The following is a 27,447-nucleotide window of genomic DNA, read 5'->3' as shown; positions in this document are numbered from 1 at the left end:
CTACTTTGTCCCCACTACACTCTGGAAAGGCACATACTTCTTAGTTCAGAAATCTAAGAAACACTTAGCTATAATGATCTAAATTACAGGTAGCATTTCCCACAAGCTGAACACTGGAGAAAGTTCCACTAAGCTACTCACCAGGAAGTCTACATCCAACTTCACAACAATTCCTGTCAAAGGAGGAAATTATGGCCGTCTCTTCCTTTAGGTGCCCCTCCGCCTTAGTCAGCTAGTGAGACTCATGGTTCTGAGCATAAAACCAAAGACTGGCAGAGGGATTCCTTTCCCCTTAAGGCAATTAAATGGGGTGAGGTGAAATGGAAACTAGGATTTGGCTTTGTCCTCCCTTTGGCCTTCCCCACCATGAGCAGGATAAAATATGCTGCTTCCATGGCTGCTTGTGATAAGCACAGAACAGTCAAGAACTGTGGCAGATTCATTCTTCTGTTGCGAAAGCAGCCCGTGTGCCCCTGCTTGAAAAGACATGCAAACATACCGAGTTAGATAGGAAAGTTAGAGTGAAAAGACAGACGAGGGCTCTGTCCCCAAAACAGAAAGTAAATCAGGTCAGTAAGGCCAGAGGAAATAGCCATCTCTAAGGAGCTGCTAAGTGGGGTGACTGAATTTTACACTAAGTACCTCAAGACTCCTCCTAGCTCAAGACTCATCTATATTAACATATGCTGACAATATTCTGTTGCAGCTAAAGAAAGTCTGGCAAATTATTCAAAGAAGCCCAGAGTTAGAATCCTTCAGGGTTTTGAGAAAATAATATCTGATTTGACAGAGACATTTTCTTTTCCAGGTTATATTTTGTCTGCCCACACACTTGCCAGTCTCATCCCAACTCAGAAAATATAAATCCACCTTCAGTTTTTCCACCATCCTCACTGCCTTTTCAGTAACAGAACAGATCCAAAACGCTTGTGTCAACTTACTGCCCACTTCCTCCTTAAACACATTCCAGAACCAACTCTGTCCCTTTGCTCCCACTCTCATTAGCAGACACAGCCTCTACCATCACCATCATTTTAAAAAACTGGTCAAATGCAAAGATTTTTTACAACTTGATTCCCAAGTTCTTTCTTCTTTAACCTAAAAAAAAGTAACGCAGGACTTACTAGGATTGCAAGGCAGAGACCAGAAGAAACTTGCACCTTCCACGGGCCTATAACTCGTTCTCTTGCCAAAAAAGAGGAAGGGCTATTCCTCTTCACTAAAGCAAACCTCAACCATTTCAGACCATTTCAGACCTTCAGCTCAGCTTGAGTCCAGACAAATCCGGAGGGGTTAGCCAGAAAAGCATGCCTCTGGTTAGTCAGTGTTCCAGTTTCTGCCCCTCTCCCAAAAGGCAGAAAAGCAGTGACCACTGTTTTCCTATTCGTCAAACTATTTCCTTCTCACTTTCCTCTGTGATGGAGCTCCATCTTCCTGCATAGAGTTCTTAAAAGCAGTTCCTAGTACCACTGGAAACGATTACTCTCCAGGAAAATACAACTTTGCTTAGCAGAAGAGCTTCACACAGAGCAATTTGCCAGTGGTCGATTTTTCATTCCAGACAAGGCTTCTAAGCCTGACACAAATCTGCCCGCAGTTCCCCCGGTCTCCCTCCCCTAATGCCTGCCTGGAACTCACCCACCCACTCCCAGCAGTTTGGTCACAGAAAAACAGCAGTAGAGACCACTCAATCACTGAATTTTACAAGCCTCCTCCCAGACTCAAATGTGTCTTCCACACCACACTCTTATGCACATAAACCATAAGCACTTAACGAAGTCACTTACCACAATAGCAGCTCCAAGACAAGACAAGGAGTAACATCTACTCTTTCCTCAACTCAATTACAGTCAGCTTCACTTTCCTGCAATTTTGCGGCCATGCATCACTGGCCCCACCCTCCACATTATAAAGTCATGCCCTGGAGTCAGAGGCATCACAGCGCCGACGTTAAAGAGCATGTGTTTTGGCGGACAGGCCTGAGTTCAAGTCCCAGCTCTGCCTCTTATTACCAATAAAAAGTGCTTGTCCTCGGGTAAACTATTTATCCTTTCTAAACCTCAGATTACACATCTGTAAAATGTAGCCAATAATCTTACCCACTTGTTAGGCATTATAAATGAGATACTATAAACAGTATACTCAGCACAAGACCTGACCCTTAATAAACAAATGATTGTTGATATTCAGTATCCATGAGGGTAATCTCTGGGCAGGCATGGTCACCTCATAGAATCCAGATGCCCTAGAAGCCTCCAAAATTGGTAGAAAAAAAATATGTTCAGCCTCATCCCACCCCACAAATGAGAGGAGCCTTGAAGAAAAATTCAAGCCTTAGTGAACGAAAAAACTCAAAAAGACCCACTCAGTGTTGCCAACCCCACCACCAGATCACCAAGTGATGCTTTGTTCCTATGGTAAATGCAAAGATCACTGCAAATGAAAAAACGAATGAAAGAGGAGCCACTTCAGGAAAATCCTCTCATAGGTCAGGTCAATATTTCAAAGAGGGGAAAATATGTGGATCTTGGAAATTCTCTTCTCATTCAGATTCTGATAAATTCTGATGCTCCATTTACGTATAAATAAAGGTGGAAAGCAATACCGAAAACCCTAAGAATCTCAGCTGGTGGCAGAATATTACCTAAGAAATAAATACGTGAGAATTAGGGAAGACAAAAATCTTGAAATCTAATTTACACACACACAAGCTGAAGAACATTTTAATCCTGTGGAAGACAATGAGCCAAGAAAACAGACGCTTTTTAAACTTTTTACAACTGCAAAAAAAGTAGAGCTTTGGGAGAGTGTCATAAAGGATATTTGCTGTTCCAGATGGAAAAGTCAGAATTGCAGTCTGAAACGAAATCTAGAAGTCTGTGGTCATCAAAACCAGAAAATCTGGTAACAACCAAGAAATGTCAGGTTCCAAGATTTGGGAGGGTTGTGGGGAGGACAACAGACAGGACAAGTGACAAAGGGAGTGTATACTACAAAATTATCATGGAGCTGGGGATAAATTTATTTAAATGAACTTTGGAGTTTTAAATTAAAAATGTAAGAATGTAGGGAGTGAGGGGATATACAATCAGGCAGAATCTATAGTGTTAGAGCTGTGCACTGAGAATCAGAACACTTGAGCTCTGGTTCTGGCTCCAACCCAAACTACCATGTGACCTTAGGCGAGTCACTCGCTCTCTTCAAACCAGTCTCCTTATCTGTAACGGGCGGGGGAACAACAATGATCGCTAAGATTCCTACCCGCCTAACATTTTAAGGGTCAAAAGGAGGGGGAGCACACATATCAGGAGCCCTCAGGACTACAGACGTGAGACAAGAGGTAGAAGAAAAACAACGGGAAGTGAGGGCCAGCGAGTGAGAAAACTTGGAGTAAGTAACTGAGCGTCGCTGGAAACAGAAAAGCTTCAAGATGGCCAAGTACTCCTCGAGTTTTAGGGAAGACCGGATGTCAGGATCTCAAAAAGCTGCAAACTGCTCAGCAGATGTCAAAATGGACAGAAGGACAGGGGAATGGGAGGACAGATATCAACGAACGATCTCCGTTAATCAATCAGTAATCGATCTGTCCTGGTAAACAGCCAGGAGATCTGAATGCCGAGACCATGGAAATCACTGTGACCCCTGATGCCAGGGTGTCCGGGAGGCAAAGTACCAAGGGGAGTCCGCGCCGGGTTCCGTCTAGCGAAGGGATTCCGAGAACGGGTGAAAAGTGAGGGAGGGGGCAGAGAAAAGGGGATCTGGGAGACCACGCAGGCTGGCGGGAAGGGAAGAGGAGCCAGCGCCAGACTCCCGCCCGGAGGCCGGCGGTGGGTCATGTTCAGGGCCCCGCTCTCACCATCTTGACGATGCCCCGCTGCACGGTGGGCACCGCGGGTCCCCCGGAGGAGCCGCCGCTCTGCGCGGAGGAGGCCATGTGTAGAGACGGGAAGGCAGCGATTAAGGCGGCGGGCCGGCTTAAAGATGTCAGTGGGGTGTCGGTGTTAGTGAGAGGCCGCCGCGGCGAGGAGCGGACGACCGGCTGCAGGCGACGGACGGGACGGACGCGCCGGGCGCTCACAGGAGCAGCAGCGGGACTACGAGCAAAAGAGGAGACGCGATCTCCGCCGCCGCCACACGTTCTACTCGCCGCGCAAGCGTGCCAGAACGCCACCGCCCTCCGGCCAATTAGCACCCACAGCCCGCCGGACCTCAAGCCAATAGGCACCCTGCTCTCGAAGCCCCGCCCCTTAGGCCCAAAACGGGTGGCGAGCTCCAGGAAGCACTCAAAGAGCTGATTTGCGGTGACAGGCTAAGTATGGGGCGGGACTTCCGGGGCAGCCGTAGGAGGTAGTGTCGGGAGCTGTAGTGGGAAGGAAAGGACACGTCAGCATCTGGCTGCGGGGCGCAGGGGGCCATGGGAGCCCCGGGGGGCGGGGCCAGCCTCGCCTCTGCCCCGCCCATCGCGCCCCGCCCCGCGGGCCGCGGGGGTGCCCACGTGGACGCCCGGTTCCAGAAGAGCTCGCCCAGGTGGGGAGCCAATGAGACCAAGTCCTGGAGGAGTCTTAGTACTGGCTGCACACCGACTTCTGACATTTTACCTCAGATAGAAGTGTGTGGAGAACTTGGAAAAATCTGAACATCGTGAAACCTCCTACCGATCTTAGCCTTGACACGGAACACGGCCGCGCGCCCTCCCTGTAGTCGAGAGTGTATCTCGCTCGTATTTGTGTCTACCACTTGTAATGAGCTCTATTAATGTTTGTTGGTGGAAGGAATAAATCTCTCTTGGGGGGTGATGTGCCCTGTACACGGGGTAGACGGACTCTCGTTTTCGGGTTCTTCCCAGCTGCGCCGGTGAAGTTAGGGAAAGTCTCGCTACACGCGGCCCCTGGGCCGGGAGGAGACAGTCCCTTGACCGAGTGTCAAGAGCCTCCAATCGTCCGCTCCCATCCCTTCACTTAGTCATAGTCTCTTTTGAATAAAGAGATGGGGGAGAGGGGGTCGCAGAGCAAGGGCGTACAAACGTTGAAGTCAGTGTTTAGAGACAACTAACATTCGTCGCATGGAGTCAAGGACCTTGCTTTTATGCCATTTAATCTTAATCTTAAAATTTGGTTCTCCCCTGAGGACACCATTTCACCTGTGGCTCTTTTGAGAAGAGGTTGTTTATTCTCTCACACTTCACATATCCCAAGGTCAAGTTTTGGGGTCAGCACCTTCCTAGATCCCTAGTGCCCTTTACATACCGTTAATTTGCCACCCTCTTCAAAAAAAGAAAATCTTTGCAGAGGCTCATTCCACCTGATTATACCACTCTCCATCTCATCGAAGTGATTGTCTTCTCTGCCCTGTCACCTTGTCATTTGTTGAAATTGACCCCTAGTGTACACTCTTCTTTTCCACCAGTGATCCTGAATGACATCAACATTTATGAGCCTGACTTATGGAATGCCCTGGCCTCTCAGCTCCTTGACTTCATCTTCAGTGAACTTGAAGTTCTGTACCAGTTTAGTCATTCTCTTCAGGACAGATGAAACATCCCAACTACTCCATGGCTCAAAACACCTCATTCTCTGGTCACAATCTCTCAAAAGGGAAAACCTTCTCTCTCAGTTACTTCTCTTATACCTTGTATTAGTTATCTATTACTGCATAACAATTTACCCCAATACTTAAGTATGAAAGCAATGAGCATTTATTATCTCAGTTTCTGTCAGGAATCTAGGCATGGCTTAGCCGAGTGCCCTTGCCTCAAGGTCTCTCACAAGGCTGCAATCAAGGTGTTAATAGGAACTGTATTCTCATCCGAAGGTCCCTTATCTGACTGTGGGAGGATCTGCTTCCAAGCTTACTCATGTAGTCATTGGCAGGATTTCGTTCCTCTAGAGTGTTTGACTGAGAACCTCATTTCCTTGTTCCTTGCTGGCTCAGTTCCTTGCTACATGGATCTCTCCATAGGGCAGCTCACAACCATGGTAGCTGGTTTCCATCAGAGCAAGCAAGTGAGAGAGCAAGAGAGAACAAGCAAGAGAGTTGGGGGGTGGGCATAAGGGGTAAATGGGCACATATATATGGTGACTGACAAATAATGTACAACTGAAATTTCACAATGTTATAAACTATTATGACCTCAATAAAATAAAAAAAAGAGAGGACAAGCAAGCCAGAGCCTTTTTTTTTTTTTTGTGAGGAAGCTCAGCCCCGTGCTAACATCTGCCAATCCTCCTCTTTTTTTGTTGAGGAAGACTGGCCCTGGGCTAGCATCCGTGCCCATCTTCCTCCACTTTATATGGGACGCCGCCACAGCATGGCTTGCCAAGCAGTGTGTCGGTGCGCGCCCGGGATCCGGGCCAGCGGACCCCTGGCTGCCGCAGCGGAGTGCACGCACTTAACCGCTTGCGCCACCAGGCCTGCCCCAAGCCAGAGCCTTTTTAAACCTAATCTCAGAAGTAACATCCCATCACTCGCCATATTCTATTCATTAGAAGAGTCACTGGGTCCAGCCCACATTCAAGGGGAGAGGATTACACGAGCACATGAGTATCAGGAGGCGGGTTCATTGGGGATCATCTCAGAGACTGCCTATCACACACTGTTCTTTAACCTTAAGCAGAATTCAAAGTCCCTGAACCTCTCTATCCTCTTTTTATCAGCTCCCTTCTTCTTTCTTCTGGATCCTTGGTTAGCCTCTATCATTTTTGCCCCTCTCCTACCAGTATCCTCATCTCTAATCCCATTGTCTTCCATTGGACTCACCTGTCAAAACTCCAACTCTAGATCTCTCTGCCTTCTTCAAACCTACCACTTAGCTAAAGAAAACACTAACATATGCAGGTTGGTGCCACAGTGAATTCATGTGCCCTCACATATTACCTGGAATTCCTTCTGTTTCCTCAGTCACTTTGGTCTCCAACTTCTTTGGGTCTGGTTTTTGTTGTTGTTGTTTAATTAAGACTTTATTTTATTAGAGCAGTTTTAGGTTCACAGCAATATTGAGGGGAAAGTACAAAGATTTCCCGTATACTCCCTGCACATACACATGCATAGCCTCCTCCATTATCAACATTCCCCACCAGAGTGGTACGTTTGTTACAGTTGATGAACCTACACTGACACATCATTATCACCCAAAGTCCATAGGTCACAGTAGGATTTGCTCTTGGTGTTGTACATTCTATGAGTTTGGACAAATGTATAATGCCATGTATCCATCATTATGATATCATACAGAGTATTTTCACCGCCCTGAAAATCACTAGATCTGTTTTAAACCTTCTCTGTTTCCCTCTTAACTCCGACTCTGCTGACTCCCACACTCTCAGTGATAAGGCCTCCTACTTTGGAGAGATAATAAAAGCCATCAAGAACTCCCTCCCATTTTCTGCCACCAAATCTAAAAACTTATCTTCCTTCTCATTCTTCTCTTCTTCTCCCTTGTTACAAAGAAAAAAATTCTTCTGACTGCTTAGGCTAAACTCTCCATCTATGTTCTGGATCCACCCCCTTCTCAAGGACCCTCTTAATAGATAATTCCCTCTCCTTTTTTTATAGCCTCTCAGTTTATCCTAGATTCTTTAAATATTAGCATTTAAATATTCTCAAATTTCTTGCATTGTAAAAATAATTAAATAAATATTTCTTTTATCCACATCTCTCTCCAGATAGCTCTTGCCCCTTCATGGCAAACTGTGTTGGTGAAATTCTTTATTTTTGTTGCCTCCACATACCACTGTGCTTTCAATCCTCAGGCCACCACACTCTGGCTATTGCTGTTATCAGTTTACTAAACTGTTCTCTCCAAGGTCACTAATGGCCTCCTTGTGACTGCATTCAATGAACCCTTTTCAGACCTCTCTTTGCTGAGCTCCCCCCAGCATTTGACACCGTTTGCCCCTTAGAATGCCTTTCTCCTTCTGAGATATCACATACATCTTGTATCTCATCTCTCTAGCTGCTTCTCATCTCTATTGTGAATGACTCTTCCTTTGCCTACCCCTTAATATTGATGTTCCTCCAGGTTCTTCTCAAGGCATCTTCTTTTCTAACTCAAAATATCCTTCCTTAGACATCCTATCCACTCCTATGGCTGCAGGCTAATGATTCCCAAATATATAGCTCCTGTTAAAATCTCTCTCGAGCTCCAGACCCATATGTCCAGTGATACTCTGGATACTCAGCCCATGGCTGTTCACCTTGGGAATTCAAATTCAACATGTCTCACAAGGAACTCATTATCTTTCCTCCCATAACTGCTCTTCCCAATATGTGTCACAGCCCAGATAATGACACCAAAAGCTACCCAGTTGCAAGCCAGCATTGACCTTAAACAAATAGACAGTTATTTCTCTAGCAAAAATGGGTTTATTCGGGATCAGTAAAAAATTGTTACTGGTGTATGCCCTGAGCAGCTCAAAGGAAGTTTCAAAAGTTCTTAACACTTCCTCAAGGTTGTTTTTCAGAACTATTATAGGAAGACATACCATCATCAACCAGCCTGAAACACACTAAGCTCAGCCTGTGCAGATGAGCCGAGAGATGTCCATAAGTCACCCTTTGCCTTGTTTGAATACTAAAATCTCTGCCCCAGGAGGAGCCTAAGCCTTATTAGTATAACATCAGCCATGTATGTGAGAGCATGTTTTCAAAATGCACCTGTGCGAGCTTATACCCACCTCTTCATGTGATGATGAAACTTTCCTTTTGAATATTCATTCCCGACCTGGAAATAAAGGACACTTACTTTCCCTTGCTCGGGGAGCCGCAGCTTTGGAGATGATTCCACGTGGTCTCCTTACCTGCTGCAAATAAATTTTGCTTTGTGTGACAAATACTTCTGGTGAAGGCTCTGATTTCAACTCACCAAGAAGCAGACTGACTTTGGTTTGGTAACAGAATGGCAATTTGGGGTCTACAACCATGGCAAGCCATGTGCAAGTCCCTCAGTAGTTGGGGGGTGGGTGGGGTGGGAATCTTTTATAGAAAGGAAGAGGAAGTTGGGAAGGCTATGGTAAACAAAGAGTACATTGGCAGAATTGAGAGTTCTATGCGTAGTGGCTTTTCATGAGCTGAATTGTGACAGTCTCTCATTGGCTGAGCTTCTTGCTAGTCAAGAAGAGGAAGTCTTTCTTCTTCCTTTTGGGCTCCACTATCTACATATGGTATAAGAACTCTCACTTTTGGCCTCCCTACTCCAATTTAATGAAGTTTCTGTTTATTAATTTGACAGCAGAAATCTGGAGATCCTCAGTGACTCCCCTCGTTTCTCATTCCCCATTTCTTAGTCGCTATCGGAAGTCTGTTAGATCTATAGTAGTACAGTCAAGCACATATGCCCTGGAACCAGATTATCTGGGTTCATGTCCCAACACTGTTATGTAGTCTCTCTGTTCCATAGATTTCTCATCTATATAATAAAAATAATTGGACCTAACTCCTCGAGTTGTTCTAGTTTTGAAGATTATATGAATTTGTATACATTAAACACATAGAACACTGCCTGGATCTATGTGTTAAATTTGTTATGAGTATTATTAAATATCTCCTATTGCTTTAACCTGGCTTATTTTCACCTGGATTGCCACACTAGGCTTATAACAGAGCTCCCTGACGCCAGTCTTCCTTACCTACACTCCATCCATTCTTCCAACTGCAGCCAAAGTGATAGTTCTAAAATACAGATCTGATCATGTCTCTCTACTCCCCAAATCCCTCCCGTGGTTTCTCAACAACCAGCTTTCCTCTCACAGCTCTCCCCGTTGCACTGTCTCCAGAGGCAAATTAACTTGGTTTTGGTCTTTCAAGGCAACACTCCTTTGCCTTCAGGCCTTATGCGTAGTTTTGTGTCTGCCTAAAGCACTCTTTCCACCTTCCTGGCCTCCTTCCTACCCCCACTCACTTCTCCTGGCTACCACTTCCTCATCCTTCAACTCCTCACCTAGAAATCGGAACACCTACCCTGGAAGGCATTGAGAAGAATGACTTCCTTCAGAACAGAATTAGTTATTTTTCCTCTTATTTTTGGTCTACCAGAGCACTTATCAAATTATAATATAATTGTCTCTAAAACTTTTGTCTCTAAAACGTCATCAGACTGTGTCTGATTTATTTACAGCAGAATTCCCGGCCCAAAGCCTGGCACAGATAGCTGCTCAGTAAATATTTGTGAATAAATGAATGAGAGAAAGGTATTATCATATTCATTTTAACTATAAGGAACTAAAGACCCATATAGGATATTTGTTGAAGGTCACATAGCTAGTAAGTGCTGGAGAAGGGATCTGACACCAGTCCTTGTGACTCTAAAGCTCATGATCACTGTGCCTTTACAGGAAGGAGACTTTGAAATTCTTCAAGGTAACTCCTTCTGCGTAGTGGAGAACACACACACAATCTGGGGATAGACAAGATTCATTCAAACAAACAGACAAAACACCCTATTTCCCATACTCCTTTGAGAGTAAATTTAGGAAATATATCCCTGGCAGTAATAATGGCCAAAATATATTGAGTGCTGAACATACATTACATAATTTGATCCTTAGAACAACACTATGACGTAGATATAATCAAACTCTTTCCACAAAGGTGGACATTAATGCTTACAAAAGGTGAGCAACAGTTCTGGGTCAATAGCTAATAAGGGATGGAGTCAAGATTTGAATCCTGAACTTTCTGACCACAGTCTGCTCTTAACTATTTGACTAGCCTTCTAGTAGCCAAACATGCCCCCCTCATCCTGGACCTGCACCTGTAGAATCCAGAGGCTGGGCAGAGTTTTCAACTCTCCAGTGAGCTTCCTTTGGGTAAACAGGAGAAAACTCAACACTGGAGTAATTCCCTGCCTCCATTCTCCCCAGCCCATCTCCAACTTCAATCCATCCTTCATACTGTTAACCTGGTGTACTTTCTAAAATGCAAATCTCAACCACATAGACTCCCTCCTTAACCTTGTGGTGGCTCCCCTTTGCCTTCAGGATAAAGTGTTTCAACTCCTTAGCATAACACAGGAGCCCCTCATAATCTGGTCCTGACCTAATTTTTCTTCTCCTCTTCCTTCTTTTTTAAGTTTGCTATGAACTGAATTGTGTTCCTCAAAATTTGTATGTCGAAGTCCAAACCCCCAATGTGACTGTGTCTGGAGATAGAGCCTTTATGGAGGTAATAAGGTTAAATGATGTGATAAGAGTGGGGCCCTAATCTGACAGGATTGGTGTCTTTATAAGAAGGGGAAGAGACAATAGAGATCCCTCTCTTTTCCCGCAGGTTCACAGAGGAAAGTGCATGGAAGGACATAGCAGGAAGGTGGCCATCTGCAAGCCAGAAAGAGAGGCCTCATCAGACACCAACGCTGGCACCTTGATGGTAGACTTCTAGCCTCTAGAACTGTGAGAAAATAAGTTTCTGTTTTTTAAGCCACCCAGTCTGTGGCTTGATATGGCAGCCCAAGCTGACTAACACAAAGTTTCACTGTATGTTTATTTAAAAGAAAAGCCTCGTGAGCCCACCTTGTCTAGATCAGCCCTGTCCAAAAGAACTTTCTGTGATGATGGAAATGTTCTATATATGCTCTGTCCAACAAAGTAGCCACCAGCCATATGTAGCTAACAAGCACTTGAAATGTGGCTAGTGCAACTAGGGAACTGAATTTTTAATGTTATTTAATTTTAATTAATGTAAATTAAGTTTAAATAACCACATGAGGCTAGTGACTATCGTATTCCACAGCACTGCTCTAAGTGATTAAACTTGAATCTTGGTGTCATATGTGAGACCATAATCTTCTATGTAGGTTTTTGGATTAGGTTATTTCTATATGTTCGTGTATTCCAAACTTAATTAAAATGCATAATAGCATAAACCATCACTTTACAAAACTTCTTAAGAAACAACAAAAAGTTTATAACATTAAAAGTGATACTCAAATCCTGCTTAAAAAAAAAAAGAAAAGAAAAAAACTTTATCCTGTGCTCGAGGCTTAGACATTATTTCTCAAACCTCACAGTAGAATAAAATTCATATCAACCTAAGAAAGATAATGCGTTCTTCCCAATTTGCCCTATCTATATAGTAAGTCAATGTAAAGGATTTATAAAGATGTACTATGCATCTGTACAACTATATGATTTGAGCAATGGTTATAAAACTCTTAGTTAATGGATCACCTTTGTACCCTATCCTGTTGTCACTTGATGGCAAGACAAATCTCCATTCCGTTCTCCCAAATGTCATATATTAATCAATGCCTGTGGGTTCTCAGTAACCTTAGATAATTGTATATTGATTTGCTCCTGCTACAGCCATCAGCTTTAACCACTGTCAAATTTGTCACCTTGGACCCTGCCTGCCATACTCATGTCTCTAAGAAAAAAGGCATAAGGAAAGCTCTAGCCAGTGGTACCACCTTTATCACAGAGTAGCATGTTGTTCTGAATCTCTGTCTCCTCTCTGCAAACTGAGGTGATCGAGCTAGGACGGAACCTGAGGATCCCTTTGTCTCTATCGCCAGAATCCTAAAGTCAGTGGCTAGAAAACTCAGAGTTAGAAATATTTCAGCAAGTAATAGCAAACTAGATTAATCATGGGATAAACATGTATTTGTCTTTCACAGATCAAGAGGTTGCAGGAATTTGTTTAGAGGCTCAACTATCTCAGGACGAGCATCTCTGCAATTCTCTTGGCTCTTCTCTTGTAGTTTCAAAATAGTTGCTTTAGTGCCAGACATCATCAGAAGAAGAAGGGAAGAAGAAGATGAAGAGGCTAGTACCAGACATATATGCCCATTTTTATCAGGAAAGCAAAAGCCTTCCCAGAAGTCCCTGTCCTGGGCCTCTCCTTGCTGCAGGGGAGGCTGAGAAGGCCTTTAAATTGACAAAGGAGAAGGAATCAGGAATGGGTGCTAGGGTGGCCTGAGAACTGGGCCTCTTCTTTGCCCCTGCCCCCATTCTGCCCTTCCTAGAACTCTGGCCTATTTCTAAGCCTCATTCCCTCTCTCAGGGAGGAATTCTGTCCCTCATTCTTTCCAGACAAAAAAGCCAAAGCAATAAGCCTGTGTTTCATCTCTGCTGTCTCTGGAGTAGGTCTCCCACTACAACCTCTTCTAGTAAAGGCACTGCCTCTATGGACTGGAGGGAACATGGACTTCCTGCACTTCTCCACCTCTTCTAACTGTGGAAAGGCCTCCTGTCCACTGGAGGACAGAACTCAGGGTGGCATTGCCCTGTGTTGCCCACTGTGGCTCCAGCAGCTCTAGTCACACTAGAAAACTCACTCTCAACACCCTCAGGGCTTCCTGTCCCTGCCTTTTAGCTCTCCCAATTCCCTCCACTTGGAGTGCCCTTCAATTCAGTTCAGATACAGCGTTTTTCATAAAATCTTCTGAGATACTTGCAATCAGAAGTGATTTCTCTCTCTCTGTATCCCCAGGTCCCTTGGGTTATACCTTTCCAGTGGTGTGCACTACATTCTCCCTGTGTCATAGTTATTCGCGTAACAGTTGAACTGACCTGTGAACTTTCTGATAACAAGCTCCTATGAGTCTTGTTAATTTTTGTGTTCCCTATAGGCCTGGCACTGCCTTGTAAAGAATAAGCACTCAGGGCCGGCCCTGTGGCTTGGTGGTTAAGTGCACGTGCTGCGATGCTGGTGGCCCGGGTTCGGATCCCGGGTGCGCATCGAGGCACCACTTCTCCGTTCATCCTGAGGCCGAGTCCCACATACAGCAACTAGAAGGATGTGCAGCTACGACACACAACTATCCACTGGGGCTTTGGGGGGAAAAATAAAAAATAAATAAAATCTTTAAAAAAAAAAAAAAAAAAAAGAATAAGCACTCAATAAGTGCGTTTTGAATTAAACAGAAGTTTTCAGTCTGTTTGAATGACTGAGATGACTTATTTGCCTTCTCTTTTCTTCCCACATATCGGTCACATATCCTTTGTGTTTTCTGGAAATTGAACCCGAGAATGTTGTGGGTGTTTAGGGTGGAAGTTGGGGATTATAGTGGAGGTTTTTATCATTGGACAGGTCCAGACATAGTATAGTTCATCTGAGGCGTGAATTTTATTAACTCCTACCAACAACTGTCTGTCTCTACCTCTTCCTGAACCCTGCAACCACACATACCTTAATTTTAGCTTGCCCTGTGTATTAGATAGGGTAGGCCAGCTGAAAAAAACAAAAAGACCAACAATTATTTAGTGACTTAAATAACATAGAGGTGTATTTCTCTTTCTCACATAACAGCCCAGGATGGTGACTCTCCTCATGTAATCATTCAAAGACCCAGGTTGGTGGCAGCTCTTCCATCCATTAAGAGGAATTCTAACAGAACAGCCCTCCTTTAAAGTTAAGAACAAAGGAAGGGGGATCATGTAATGAAGCAGAAAAATTTTGTGGAAGAGAAGAAATACATTGAGATGGTTACATTGGATGTTCTCAATCTTCTAAACAAAGTAGGAGGACTCAGGAGTCAGAAGACAGGACGAGTCCCTATTGAAGCAGTGACCCCAGGATTGAAAATGAGGCCCTTCCCAGGGAGAGCAGTGGCCTTGAATTGCCAGGAGCTGATGCAAACTAAGGCCATCCCTGCAGTGGGTTGGCATGGTCCCCACCAGGACAGCCAATGTCAGCTGTTAGAGCTGAGGGGTCAGAGCAATGAAGGGGAAGCGAAGCAAGAGGTCGGGATCTGGGTGAGTGGTGACAGTGGAGAATGTATGGGCAAGGTGAAGAGTGGGGAACTGAGCCCTGAGCTTTGGGACCAGAGACAGGGGAGCTAGAATGTGGGGGTGGGGCTGCAAGTGTTAAATGACCAGAGTCCAGGCAGATGTGTCATTTGCTAGGAGTGAAAGGGCAGGAGTAGAGCTAAGGCAAGAGGCCAGGGTTCAGGTGGCGGCTTGAAGGGGAACATGGTCCCCTCAAGTGGACTTCAGGATAGTCCATGCATTTTTTTCAGGCATCCTTTTCTGGATCTCCTCTAGCTTAATTCACCCAAAGGATAGCTATTTCAGGTGGAAGAAAATCCTATTTTAGCCACATTCCAGGTGAACACCACAGAGACATTTTGATGTCAGAAAATCGTCTCTCTTTCCTCTTCACCCCAAATCTTTGTTTTATGTATTTGAGAGTGGTGCGAATTCCAATAAGAAATGATTTTATGAAAAGGCAAGATAATTCTAAAATTATACTACATCCTGTTGTTCAGGGGAGAGCAGTTAATAGAGTTTGCTCTCTTAAGAGTTCTTCAGAGGATAGCATGTTGCTTTATGCTGCAGTTGAAATAGGCTCAACAACCATTGAGTTATGTGATGTTTACAAGCTTTTTGAAAGAAATACCCTTTCCCAATAAATGGCCTTTGAGCTGTTTCCCTCTGCCTGGAGCTCTGTCCCCACAACAGGAGCAAAATGGACAAAGTCTCTGCCTTCTGGGAGCTTACATTCTAATATCAGAGGCTCAGGATGGGATAATTATGATTGTTGAACTTTAAATTTGGATTAGAGATACTTGCAACCAAGGCAAAAATAAAAATACACATTAAGGTTATATAATTCTCACTGTCTGATCAGAAGGGGCATATTATTTTATGGGAAGAGACAAACTTTTCCCTTGACATTGAATTGTAGAAGATTTTCATTACATGACTCTTTATCTAAAGAGCAGTCAGTAATATAACGGGCAACGTTTTTAACAGAGTTTTGTAAGAGATACATAAATGTGGCTCTTTCTTATAAACAGTTCACATAAAACCTAAAGGAATACTATTGGATAGTAACTCCGTGAAAGTTTCCCCAATAGGAAGTAGCAATCATTATAAAGAAAAAAAATCTGCTTCAGAAAAGAGGGCTAAAATACCAAATTCTTTCCATCCAGGTACTGACAGTCAACCAAAACATTTAAGAAAGAGAAAACAAGAGCTAAAATATTCTAAGTGGGTCGAGTTAGAGAATAATGTTTAGGTATTCAGCACATGCTATCTTGTTGAGGGAAGATGTACAGGGAGGCCCTAAAATTGGATTCCCTAACCCTGACATGACCCTGACCCTACACTAAACCCTCCTGATGTCATTGTAAGTTGGTTCAGAGGGTATGGAGAATAATGTGTAATATATATAAGAACCTTCTAAATTTGCTTAAGACTTTTGACCTGGCAACTCCACTTTCAGAAATCCCAAGGAAAAAAATGTCTGGGGCAGGGTGGGAGGAGTTCAAAGCAAGTATTATGGCAAAGGGGTTGAGATTTAGGGCACCAGGAAATGATTATCAGTGTATGACTTGTTTGTGAAACTTATACTTTGTGAAACTTGCAAATTACTTAACCCTTCTAAGTCTCAGTTTCATCATCTGTAAAATGGGAATAAAAGTAGCGCACCTCTCACTGGGTTGTTGTGATATTAAATGAGATAATGAATGAAAAGTTCTATGTACAGTGCCTGGGATCTAGGGAGCTTTGATATGGTTAGTGATGATGATGATGACGACGATGATGATGATGATCTTGAGAACTTGAAGCCACTCAAAGTCCCAAAGATATAAAAATAGCTAAGAAAACTTAGTGTTTATAAACAAAATGAAATATCAGGTAGCTATTAAAAATGACCTGTATGTAAAAAATCAACAAATGTTGGAGAGGATGTGAAGAAAAGGGAACTCTCATAAACTGCTAGTGGGAATGCAAACTGGTGCAGCCACTATGGAAACAGTATAGAGATTTCTCAAAAAATTAAAAATAGAAATACCATATAACCCAGTTATCCCGCTGCTGGGTATTTATCCAAAGAACTTGATATCAACAATTCAAAGAGACTTATGCACCCCTATGTTCATTGTAGCATTATTCATAATAGCCAAGACATGGAAGCAACCCAAGTGCCCATCAATTGATGATTGGGTCAAGAAGATGTGGTATATATATACAATGGAATGCTACTCAGCCATAAAAAAAGACAAAATCATCCCATTTGCAACAACATGGATGGGCCTGGAGGGTATTATGTTAACTGAAATAAGCCAGACAGAGAAAGACAAACACCACATGATTTCACTCATATATGGAAGATAAAGAAACACATGGATAAAGAGAATAGATTAGTGGCTACCAGAGGGGAAGAGGGTTGGCGGGTGGGCATAAGGGGCAAAGGGGCACATGTATATGGTGACTGACAAATAATAATGTGCAACTGAAATTTCACAGTGTTATAAACTATTGTGACATCAATAAAATAAAAAAAATGACACGTATGTAAACTATCTTTATAGAGCGCAATATAAAATGCCAGAAGATAAAATAGTTTGCATATTGATTATAACAAGGTAAGAAGACATGAATGCGTTAAAAATAACCCAATAGAATTTTTAGAGGTGGAAACAGAGTTTAATATTCCATTGGTCTGCTGGGTATTGTTTCTAAAGTTCATAGTGAATTCTTTTTCAAATAAACTGTTCTCAGTGCCTGGAGATTCATTTTTAACCCTTTCAATTATGAAATATAAGACATAGAAAAGTGCTTCAAACAAAAATGTACAGCTTAATGATTTATCACAAAGTGAACACCAATATAATTACCACTCAAGTCAAGAAAATGAATGGCCAGCGTCCCCAGAAACTGCCCTCCTAATTGCTGTCCTCTCTAAGCATGTATCTCAAAACAATATAATTTTGCATGTGTTTTTAAAGAATCTATAACAGAAATTAAACAATATGTATTCCTTCATGTGGCTTCTTTGGCTCAGCATTATGTTTGAGATTCACCCATGTTGTTTTACATAGTTGTCGTTCATTCGTCTTCATTGTTAAAGTAGGTTTATAGTATTCCATCGTGAGGAATATACCACAATATATCTATCCATTCTACTGTTGATGGACATTTGGCTTGTGGCAGATTGTAATTTCCAAAGATGGCTGTGGAAATATCTCTCAACACACATGTTCTTTTTATGAAGTGACCTTGACATTCCTCCCATTAAGAGGTGGAATCTGTGTCCCCTCCCCTTGAATCTGGGTGGGCTTTTGCTCTGCTATAAGGAAGTCTAAACTACAACGTGGAGAGACTGCATTCAGGTGTTTTGGCCAACAGCCCCAGCTGAGTTCCCGGCTGACAGCCGGCATCAACAGCCAGATGTAAGAGTGAAAAAGCCTTTAGATGATTCCAGCTCCTCACCAATGAGTCACAGCCTTTGAGTCTTCCCAGCAGGGGCCACAGATATTGTGGAGCTGAGACAAGCACTCTCTTCTAGGCCCTTTCAGAACTCCTGACCCACAGAATCCATACGTGTAACAAAATGGTGGTGGTTTTATGCCTCTAAGTTGGAAATGGTTTAATTCACAGCAATTGTGTCTAGAACAGGGTTGTATCCAGTTTTTAGCTATTATAAATAAACATTCATGCACATGTACGTGCATTTTTTTAATTAATACATTTACAGAATAAATTTTAGTTTTAATGATCTAAGTAAAAGCCCACTAATTCCATTGATAGTGCAGAATCGAGGATTTTTGATAATGAATTTTGGGGAAAATAATGCAATATTTTGTTTTTATAATTTTTATTTATTTATTTTTTTCCCCAAAGCCCCAGTAGATAGTCGTATGTCATAGCTGCACATCTTTCTTAGTTGCTGTATGTGGGACGCGGCCTCAGCATGGCCAGAGAAGCGGTGTGTCAGTGGGCGCCCGGGATCCGAACCCGGGCCGCCAGCAGTGGAGCGCGCACACTTAACCACTAAGCCCCAGGGCCGGCCCAATATTTTTTTTTTATTGAAGTCATATTGGTTTACAACATTGTGTAATTTCAGGTGTACATTGTTATATATCAGTTTCTGTATAGAATGCATTGTGCTCACCACCAATAGTCTAGTTTTTATCTGTCACCATACATCGGTGCCCCTTTAACCCTTTCGCCCACTGCCTCCCCCGCTTCCCCTCTGGTAACCACTAATCTGTTCTCTTCATGCATGTGTTTGTTTATCTTCCACATATGAGTGAAATCATATGATATTTGTCTTCCTCCTTCTGGCTTATATTGCTTAACATAATACCCTCGATGTCCATCCATGTTGCAAATGGGATGATTTTGTCTTTTTTTATGGCTGAGTAGTATTCCATTGTGTATATATACCACATCTTCTTTATCCATTCATCAGCTGATGGGCACTTGGGTTGCTTCCACATCTTGGCTACTGTGAATAATCCTACAATGAACATAGGGGTGCATAGATCTCTTTGTACTGTTGATTTCATGTTCTTTGGATAAACACCAGGTAGTGGGATAGCTGGATTGTGGGGTATTTCTATTTTTAATTTTTTGAGAAATCTCCATATTGTTTTCTATAGTGGCTGCACCAGTTTGCACTCCCACCAGCAGTGTATGAGAGTTCCCTTCTCTCCACATCCTCTCCAACACATGTTGTTTCCTGTCTTGTTAATTATAGCCATTCTGACGGGCGTGAGGTGATATCTCTTCGTAGTTTTGATTTGCATTTCCCTGATAGTTAACGATTTTGAACATTTTTTCATGTGTCTGTTGGCCATCTGTAAATCTTCTGTGGAAAAATGTCTGTTCATATCCTCTGCCTATTTTTTGATCAGGTTGTTTGTCTTTTTGTTGTTGAGCTGTATGAGTTCTTTATATATTTTGGAAATTAACCCCCTGTTGGATATATGATTTGCAAACATTTTCTCCCAGTTGATGGGCTGTCTTTTTGTTTTGTTCATGGTTTCCTTTGCCTTACAGAAGCTTCTTAGTCTGATGTAGTTCCATTTGTTTATTTTTCTTTTGTTTCCCTTGCCTGAGTAGACATGGTATTCGAAAAGGTGCTGCTAAGACTGATGTCGAAGAGTGTACTGCCTATATTTTCTTCTAGGAGTTTTAAGGTTTCAAGTCTTACACTCAAGTCTTTAATCCATTTTGAGTTAATTTTTGAGTCTGGTGTAAGATAATGGTGTACTTTCATTCTTTTGCCTGTGGCTGTCCAGTTTTCCCAACACCATTTATTGAGGAGACTTTCCTTTCTCCATTGTATGTTCCTGGCTCTTTTGTGGAAGATTAGCTGTCCAAAGATGTGTGGTTTTATCTCTGGGCTTTCAATTCTCTTCCATTGATCTGTGTGTCTGTTTTTGTGCCAGTACCATGCTAGTTTTGATTACTATAGCTTTGTAGTATATTTTGAAGTCAGGGATTGTGAGGCCTCTAGCTTTGTTCTTTTTTCTCAGGATTGCTTTCACCATTCGGGGTTTTTTGTTGTTCCACATAAATTTTAGGATTCTTTGTTCTATTTCCATGAAGAATGTCCTTTGGATTCTAATTGGGATTGCATTGAATTTGTAGATTGCTTTAGGTAATATGGACATCTTAACTATATTTATTCTTCCAATCCATGAGCATGGAATATTTTTCCATTTCTTTGTCTTCTTCGATTTCTTTTAATAATGTCTCATAGTTTTCACTTCATAGGTCTTTCAGATCCTTGGTTAAATTTATTCCTAGATATTTTATTCTTTCTGTTGCAATTGTAAATGGGATTGTATTCTTTTTTTTTTTTTTTTCCGTTGAGGAAGATTGCCCCTGAGCTAACATCCATGCCTGTCTTCCTCTACTTTATATGGGATGCCACCACAGCACAGCTTGACAAGCGGTGTGTCGGTATGCACCTGGGATCCGAACCTGCGAACCCCGGGCTGCGGAAGCGGAGCACGCACAGTTAACTGCTCGCACCACCGGGCCGGCCCCAAATGGGATTGTATTCTTGACTTTTCTTTCTGCTATTCATTATTAGTGTATAGAAATGCAATCGATTTTTGTAAGTTGATTTTGTACCCTGCAACTTTGCTGTAGTTCATGATTTCTAATAGCTTTCTGGTGGATTCTTTAGGGTTTTCTATATATAGAATCATGTCATCCACAAATAGCGAGAGTTTTGCTTCTTCCTTTCCAATTTGGATACCTTTTATATCTTTTCCTTGCCTAATTGCTCTGGCCAAAACCTCCAGTACTACATTGAATAGGGATGGCAAGAGTGGGCACCCTTGTCTTGTTCCTGTTCTCAGAGGGATGGCTTTCAGTTTTTCACTAGGTATGATGTTGGCTGCGGGTTTGTCATATGTGGCCTTTATTATGTTGAAATACTTTCCTTCTATACCCATCTTACTGAGAGTTTTTATCATAAATGGATGTTGGATCTTGTCAAATGCTTTCTTTGCATCTATGGAGATGATCGTGGGATTTTTATTCCTCGTTTTGTTAGTGTGGTTGTCTGGCTGCATGCCCAATTGGGTGAGCTGTGCAGGATAGGTTGCGGAGAGACCAAAGAAAAGACCTGGAGATGGCGAATGAGACATATAGGTTTATTGGGAGTTACTCACAGGGTGGTCCAGTGGCAGCCAGCTGGACAGAAACGTGCACCTGCGAGCACGGTCAGGGAAGGAGTTGCTTATATAGGCAGGGGACACAAAGGCTATTTGCTTGCCAAGAGGAGCTGTCTCTGATATGACCAGCTTTCCCAGAGCAATAGCTCATGTGGAGGGGCTCTGTGTCCCTTTAAGGGGCAATGTTCTTTAAGTGAGATAAGGTAATATCTGGGCTAGCCAGGCCCTGGATTGTTACAAATCCCAGCAGCTGGGCATCCTGCCCAGAAGGGAGCCAGAAGGACACATGGTTACAATGGGCTTGTGGGCTCTTGCTGAGCAAGGAAGGCCCAGGCCCTACAGTGGTGTTTCACAGTGATTGATCTGCAGATGTTCAACCATCCTTGCGTCCCTGGTATAAATCCCACTTGATCATGGTGTATGATCCTTCTGATGTATTGCTGTATTCCATTTGCCAATATTTTGTTGAGGATTTTTGCATCTATGTTCATCAGCAATATTGGCCTGTAATTTTCCTTCTTTGTGTTGTCTTTGCCTGGTGTTAGTATCCAGGTAGTGTTGGCCTCATAGAATGAGTTAGGAAGTGTTCAGTTTTCTTCAATTTTTTTGGAATAGTTTGAGAAAGATAGGTATTAAATCTTCGAACGTTTGGTAGAATTCTCCAGAGAAGCCATCTGGTCCTGGACTTTTGTTTTTTAGGAGGTTTTTGATTGCTGTTTCAATCTCTTTACTTGTGATTGGTTTATTCAGATTCTCTATTTCTTCTTGATTCAGTTTTGGGAGGTTGTATGATTCTAAGAATTTATCCATTTCTTCTAGGTTGTCCAATTGGTTGACATGTAGTTTTTCATAGTATTCTCTTATAATCCTTTGTATATCTGTGGTGTCCATTGTAATTTCTCCTCTTTCATTTCTAATTTTATTTATTTGAGGCTTTCTCTCTTTTTTTCTTAGTGAGTCTGGCTGAGGGTTTGTCCATTTTATTTATCTTCTCAAAGAACCAGCTCTTAGTTTCATTGATCCTTTCTATTTATCTTTTAGTCTCTGTTTCATTTATCTCTACTCTAATTTTTATTATTTCCCCCTTCTGCTGACTATGGCCTTTGTTTGTTCTTCTTTTTCTAATTCTGTTACGTGTAGTTTGAGATTACTTATTTGAGATTTTTCTTCTTTGTTGAGGTAGGCCTGTATTGCTATAAATTTCCCTCTTAACACCACTTTTGCTGCATCCCATAAGAGTTGGTATGTTGTGTTTTCATTTTCATTTGTCTCCAGGTATCTTTTAATTTCTCCTTTGATTTCTTCATTGATCCAATGGTTGTTCAGTAGCATGTTGTTTAGTTTCCACATATTTGTGACTTTCCCAGCCTTTTTCTTGTAGTTGATTTCTAGTTTCATAGCATTGTGGTCAGAAAAGATGCTCAATATGATTTCAATTTCTTAAATTTATTGAGGCTTGCCTTGTTTCCCAGCATGTGGCCTATCTTTGAGAATGTTCCACGAGCACTTGAGAAGAATGTGTATTCTGCTGTTTTTGGATGTTCTATATATATATTAAGTCCACAATGTTCTATATATATATATACACACACATATACATTAAGCCACTGTTTCCTTGTTGACTTTCTGTCTGGATGATCTATCCATTGATGTAAGTGGGTTTTGAGGTCCCCTATTATTGTGTTGCTGTCAGTTTCCCCCATTAGGTCTGTTAATAGTTGCTTTATATACTTTGGTGCTCCTGTGTTGGGTGCATATATATTCATAAGTGTTATGTCCTCTTGGTGGAATGTCCCTTTTATCCTTATATCCTTCCCCTCTTTGTCCTCATTGTCTTTTTTATCTTGAAGTCTGCTTGGTCTCATGTAAGCATGGCAACACCGGCTTTCTTTTGCTTGCTATTAGCTTGGAGTATTGTCTTCTATCCCTTCACTCTGAGCCTATGTTTGTCTTTAAAGCTGAGATGTGTTTCCTGGAGGCAGCATATTGTTACATCTTGTTTTGTAATCTATCCAGCCACTCTGTGTCTTTTCACTGGAGAATTCAATCCATTTACATTTAGAGTGATTATTGATACATGAGGGCTTACTACTGCCATTTTATCTCTTATTTTCCAGTTGTTCTATATTTCCATTGTTTTTTTTCCCTTGTATTTCTTTTTTTTTTTAAATTTTTTATTTATTGCAGTAACATTGGTTTATAACATTGTATAAATTTCAGGTGTACATCATTATACTTCTATTTCTGCATAGATTACATCATGTTCACCACCCAAATACTAATTACAACCCATCACCACACACATGTGCCGAATTATGCCTTTCGCCTCCCCCGCCCTTCCCCTCTGGTAACCACCAATCCAATCTCTGTCTCTATGTGTTTGTTTATTGTTGTTATTATCTACTACTTAATGAAGGAAATCATACAATATTTGACCTTCTCCCTCTGACTTATTTCGCTTTGCATAATACCCGAAATGTCCATCCATGTTGTCACAAATGGCTGGATCTCATCATTTCTTATGGCTGAGTAGTATTCCATTGTGTATATATACCACATCTTCTTTATCCATTCGTCCCTTGATGAGCACTTAGGTTGCTTCCAAGTCTTGGCTATTGTGAATAACGCTGCAATGGACACAGGGGTGCATGTATCTTTATTGCAATGGTGTTTTCAAGTTATTTGGATAAATACCCAGCAGTGGAATAGCTGGATCATATGGTAGTTCTATCCTTGATTTTTTGAGGAATCCCCTTGTATTTCTGAGTGCCATTTCAGTTTGGTGGTTTTCTGTGAAGGTTTTCTGAGTTTTCTCTTTGTTTATGATTTGTGGCTCTGATCTTATTTTTTTGTTTAGTGGTTACCATGAAGTTTGTATAAAAGATCTCACAGATGAGATAGTCCATTTTCTGATAGCCTATCTCCATTAGCCTGTCTCCATTAGCCTAAGCAGGTTTCATCTCTTTCCTCTTCCTCTTTTGAGTTATTGTTGTCAGAAATCGTTCTTTTCTATGAGTTTGTGACTAAATTGAAGTGTTTATAGTTATTTTTGATGTTTTCTTTCCCTTTGTCTTTTATGTTATAATTAAGTGTTTACTAATCTATTCTGATATATAGCTACAATTTTCTGATTCTTTCTATTTATCTCCTTCTTCAAGATTTTGTAAACCCTTGCCTTTTAGTTTCGGATGGGAGGGCTCCTTTCAACATTTCTTGTAAGGTAGACTTAATGGCAATGAACTTCCTCAGCTTTTGTTTATCTGGGAAAGCTTTTATTTCTCCATTGTATCTGAAGGGTAGTTTCATTGGATGGAGTGAAACTTTCCTTGGCTGAAAGTTTTTATCTTTCATTATTTTGAATATTTCATTCCATTCTCTCCTAGCCTATAAGGTTCCTGCTGTGAAATCCACTGAAAGCCTGATAGGGGCTCCTTTGTAGGTTACTTTCTTCCGCCTTGGTGCCCTTAATATTTTTTCTTTGTCATTAACTTTTGGCAGTTTTAATATTATATGCCTTTGAGAAGGTCTTCTCGCACTGATGTAATTAAGAGTTGCATTGTCTTCATGTACTTGTAAGTCCAGTTCCTTCCCCAGGTTTGGGAAGTTCTCAGCTATTATTTCTTTGAACAAGATCTCTGCTCCTTTCTCCCTTTTTTCTCCCTCTGGGATACCTATAATCCTTATGCTGCTTTTCCTAATTGAGCTGTCTATTTCTTGAAGAATTTCTTCATTTTTTTCAAATCTTAGTTCTCTCTCCTCCTCCAACCGAAGCACTTCTATATTCCTATCCTCTAAATCACTAATTCTGTCCTCTATCATGTCAGCTCTATTTTTTATATATTCTAGATTATTTTTTATCTCATTAATTGTGTTCTTCATATCCAGAATTTCTGTTTGGTTTTTGTTTTTAGAGTTTCAATATCTTTGGTGAAGTATTCCTTCTGCTCATTAATTTTGTTCCTGAGCTCATTGAACTGAGTTTTCTTATAACTTATTGAGTTTCTTTATGATAACTATTCTGAATTCTCTGTCATTTAGATTGTAAATTTCTGTGACTTCAGGATTGGTTTCTGGAGACGTGTCATTTTCCTTCTGCTCTGAAGTGTTAATGCAGTTCTTCACGGTGTTTGATGAAGTGATCGTTTGCTGGTGCATTTGTGGTAGTATCAGGTCACAGATTCCATCTGCCACTGCTGGGGGGTGGCAAAGTGGAGCTGTGTTTTCTGATCTCACCCTGTCTGCTGGCAGTTGTGCCAGTAGGGCTTCTCTGCATTTGCACACTGACTGCAGCTGCTTGGCAAGTCACACATGCATGCACAGGTGGGGCCTCTGTGCTCTGCTGGTGGGCTGCTCTAGTGTGGGACCACTGTGCTTGGCAGGGGACTGGCTGAGCTGCTGGGTTAGGCAGGAGGGGAGGGGTGCTTTCTTTTGTGCGTGGGCTGGCTCCGTGCTTGTGGGCGGCTCAGCTGAGCTGATGGGGGCTCCTTTGCGGAGGGCTGAGCCACACCACTTAGGTGGGGAGCATTCCCATGGGCTGGGCTGCGGTGGCACAGTGGGTGCTACAACTCTGAAAGCATTCACTTGAGCCGGGCAGCCCTTGCCTCCTCTTTTAGTCATGCTGGCCACTGTGTGAGGACCTGCGACCTAGATTCTTGTCACTGGGGAGGGATAGAGGTATGCTTACCAGTTCCACTGCTTCTGGGGATTCAGTCTACCCATCTTCAGATGCACAGCTGTATGGATCTCTCAGATGTCTATTATGCTGTGCAGTGTATCCTCTGCTGGTTAATGAATGTCTGTTTAATTGTAACTTAGAGGGCAGAGACAAAGGGAACAATTCACTCCACCATGATGCTGATGTCCCATACGCATTTATTTTGGGAATATATAGGGGTCATAGGTTATGAATATCTTTAAGTTTGGCAGATAATGCCAAACTTTTCTCAAAGTGGATGTACCAGTTTAGACGAGTGATTAGAACTGAACTTCTGGACTCTTCTCTAGCATTGTATCACCAGCACCCCCAATGGGGAACTGACCCTGAGAAATGCCCTCCCTATGGAGGCAGGGGCTGGGAGGGAGGTGAGGGCTTCTGCGAGCACCCAAGCACTTCAGTACTGTTGCTCATCATTTTTGATAACTAAGAAGCCTCATGTTGCCTTCCCGTGGTGCTTAAGTAAATTATAAACACTACCTTTGTTCAGTCTCTACAACAGGGCAGGCATAGTACTAGATATTGTATATATATTATCATATTATGTCATGAAATTGTTATAATAATTCCATGGGGGAAATGTTGCTTCCATTATAAAGGCAACAAAACTGAGGCTCAGGAGGACAGGATTCCAACCCAGCTCTATCTGACTCCTAAATTCAAGCTCTTAGTTTTCTATCAGTTAATCTATTCATGAGGCATTGTTTTGGAAGCCTCTTAGAGACCATCTAACCTCACACAAAGGCTGAGGTCACTGTAAAAGACCTCCTCCATTTAATAACATTCACATTATTGGCCCATTTTTTCTTATCTCACAAGGCCTCTTGCCCACTCATCTTTTATTTTTCCTCATCAAGTGATCTTTCTTTTTCAGTCTTAAAAATAAAATGCTGGCCTAGATGAGTCATTGTTTCAAGCTACTGTGGCAATTCTCTGTGTTCCTCCTACAGAAATTCTTATCTAGCACCTTGGGTAATTTTTTCCCTTTTATCCAACATGATTGTCCTTTCTCTGCCAAGAAAATTTCTGTTCCTACAAAGTAGAGATTAGAAGGAGTCTCCTCTAAGTTCCTTCTTGGATTAAGACAGAGCTGACAGTATCTGAGAAGGTTTGGAAGTCTTGGGAGTGACTTTATTTTATTTTTTTTTTGGTGAGGAAGATCAGCCCTGAGCTAACATCCATGCCAATCCTTCCTCTTTATTTTGCTGCAGAAGATTAGCCCTGAGGTAACATCCATGCCCATCTTCCTCCACTTTATATGGGATGCCGCCACAGCATGGCCTGACAAGCGGCGCGTGGGTGCGTGCCTGGGATCTGAACCAGGGCCACCAGCAGCAGAGTGCATGCACTTAACCGCTAAGCCATGGGGTGGCCCCTG

General features: G+C 42.2%; 1 protein-coding gene across 1 annotated transcript in view; it reads right to left on the bottom strand.

Annotated features, from left to right (window-relative positions):
- The window catches only part of SND1 (staphylococcal nuclease and tudor domain containing 1), a 422,021-nt gene extending 417,874 nt beyond the window's left edge, over window positions 1-4,147 (bottom strand). Inside the window, exon 1 of the mRNA XM_004418726.2 lies at window positions 3,857-4,147. Within this exon, the coding sequence (XP_004418783.1) occupies window positions 3,857-3,934 (78 nt within the window). The 5' untranslated portion in view covers window positions 3,935-4,147. The remainder of the gene's footprint in view (window positions 1-3,856) is intronic.
- Between the last annotated feature and the right edge of the window lie 23,300 nt (window positions 4,148-27,447).

This window comes from Ceratotherium simum, chromosome 1 (assembly GCF_057802395.1).
Source record: "Ceratotherium simum simum isolate JZ-2026a chromosome 1, ASM5780239v1, whole genome shotgun sequence".
NCBI classification, from domain to species: Eukaryota; Metazoa; Chordata; class Mammalia; order Perissodactyla; family Rhinocerotidae; genus Ceratotherium; species Ceratotherium simum.
This window is presented reverse-complemented; position numbering and strand designations above follow the sequence as displayed.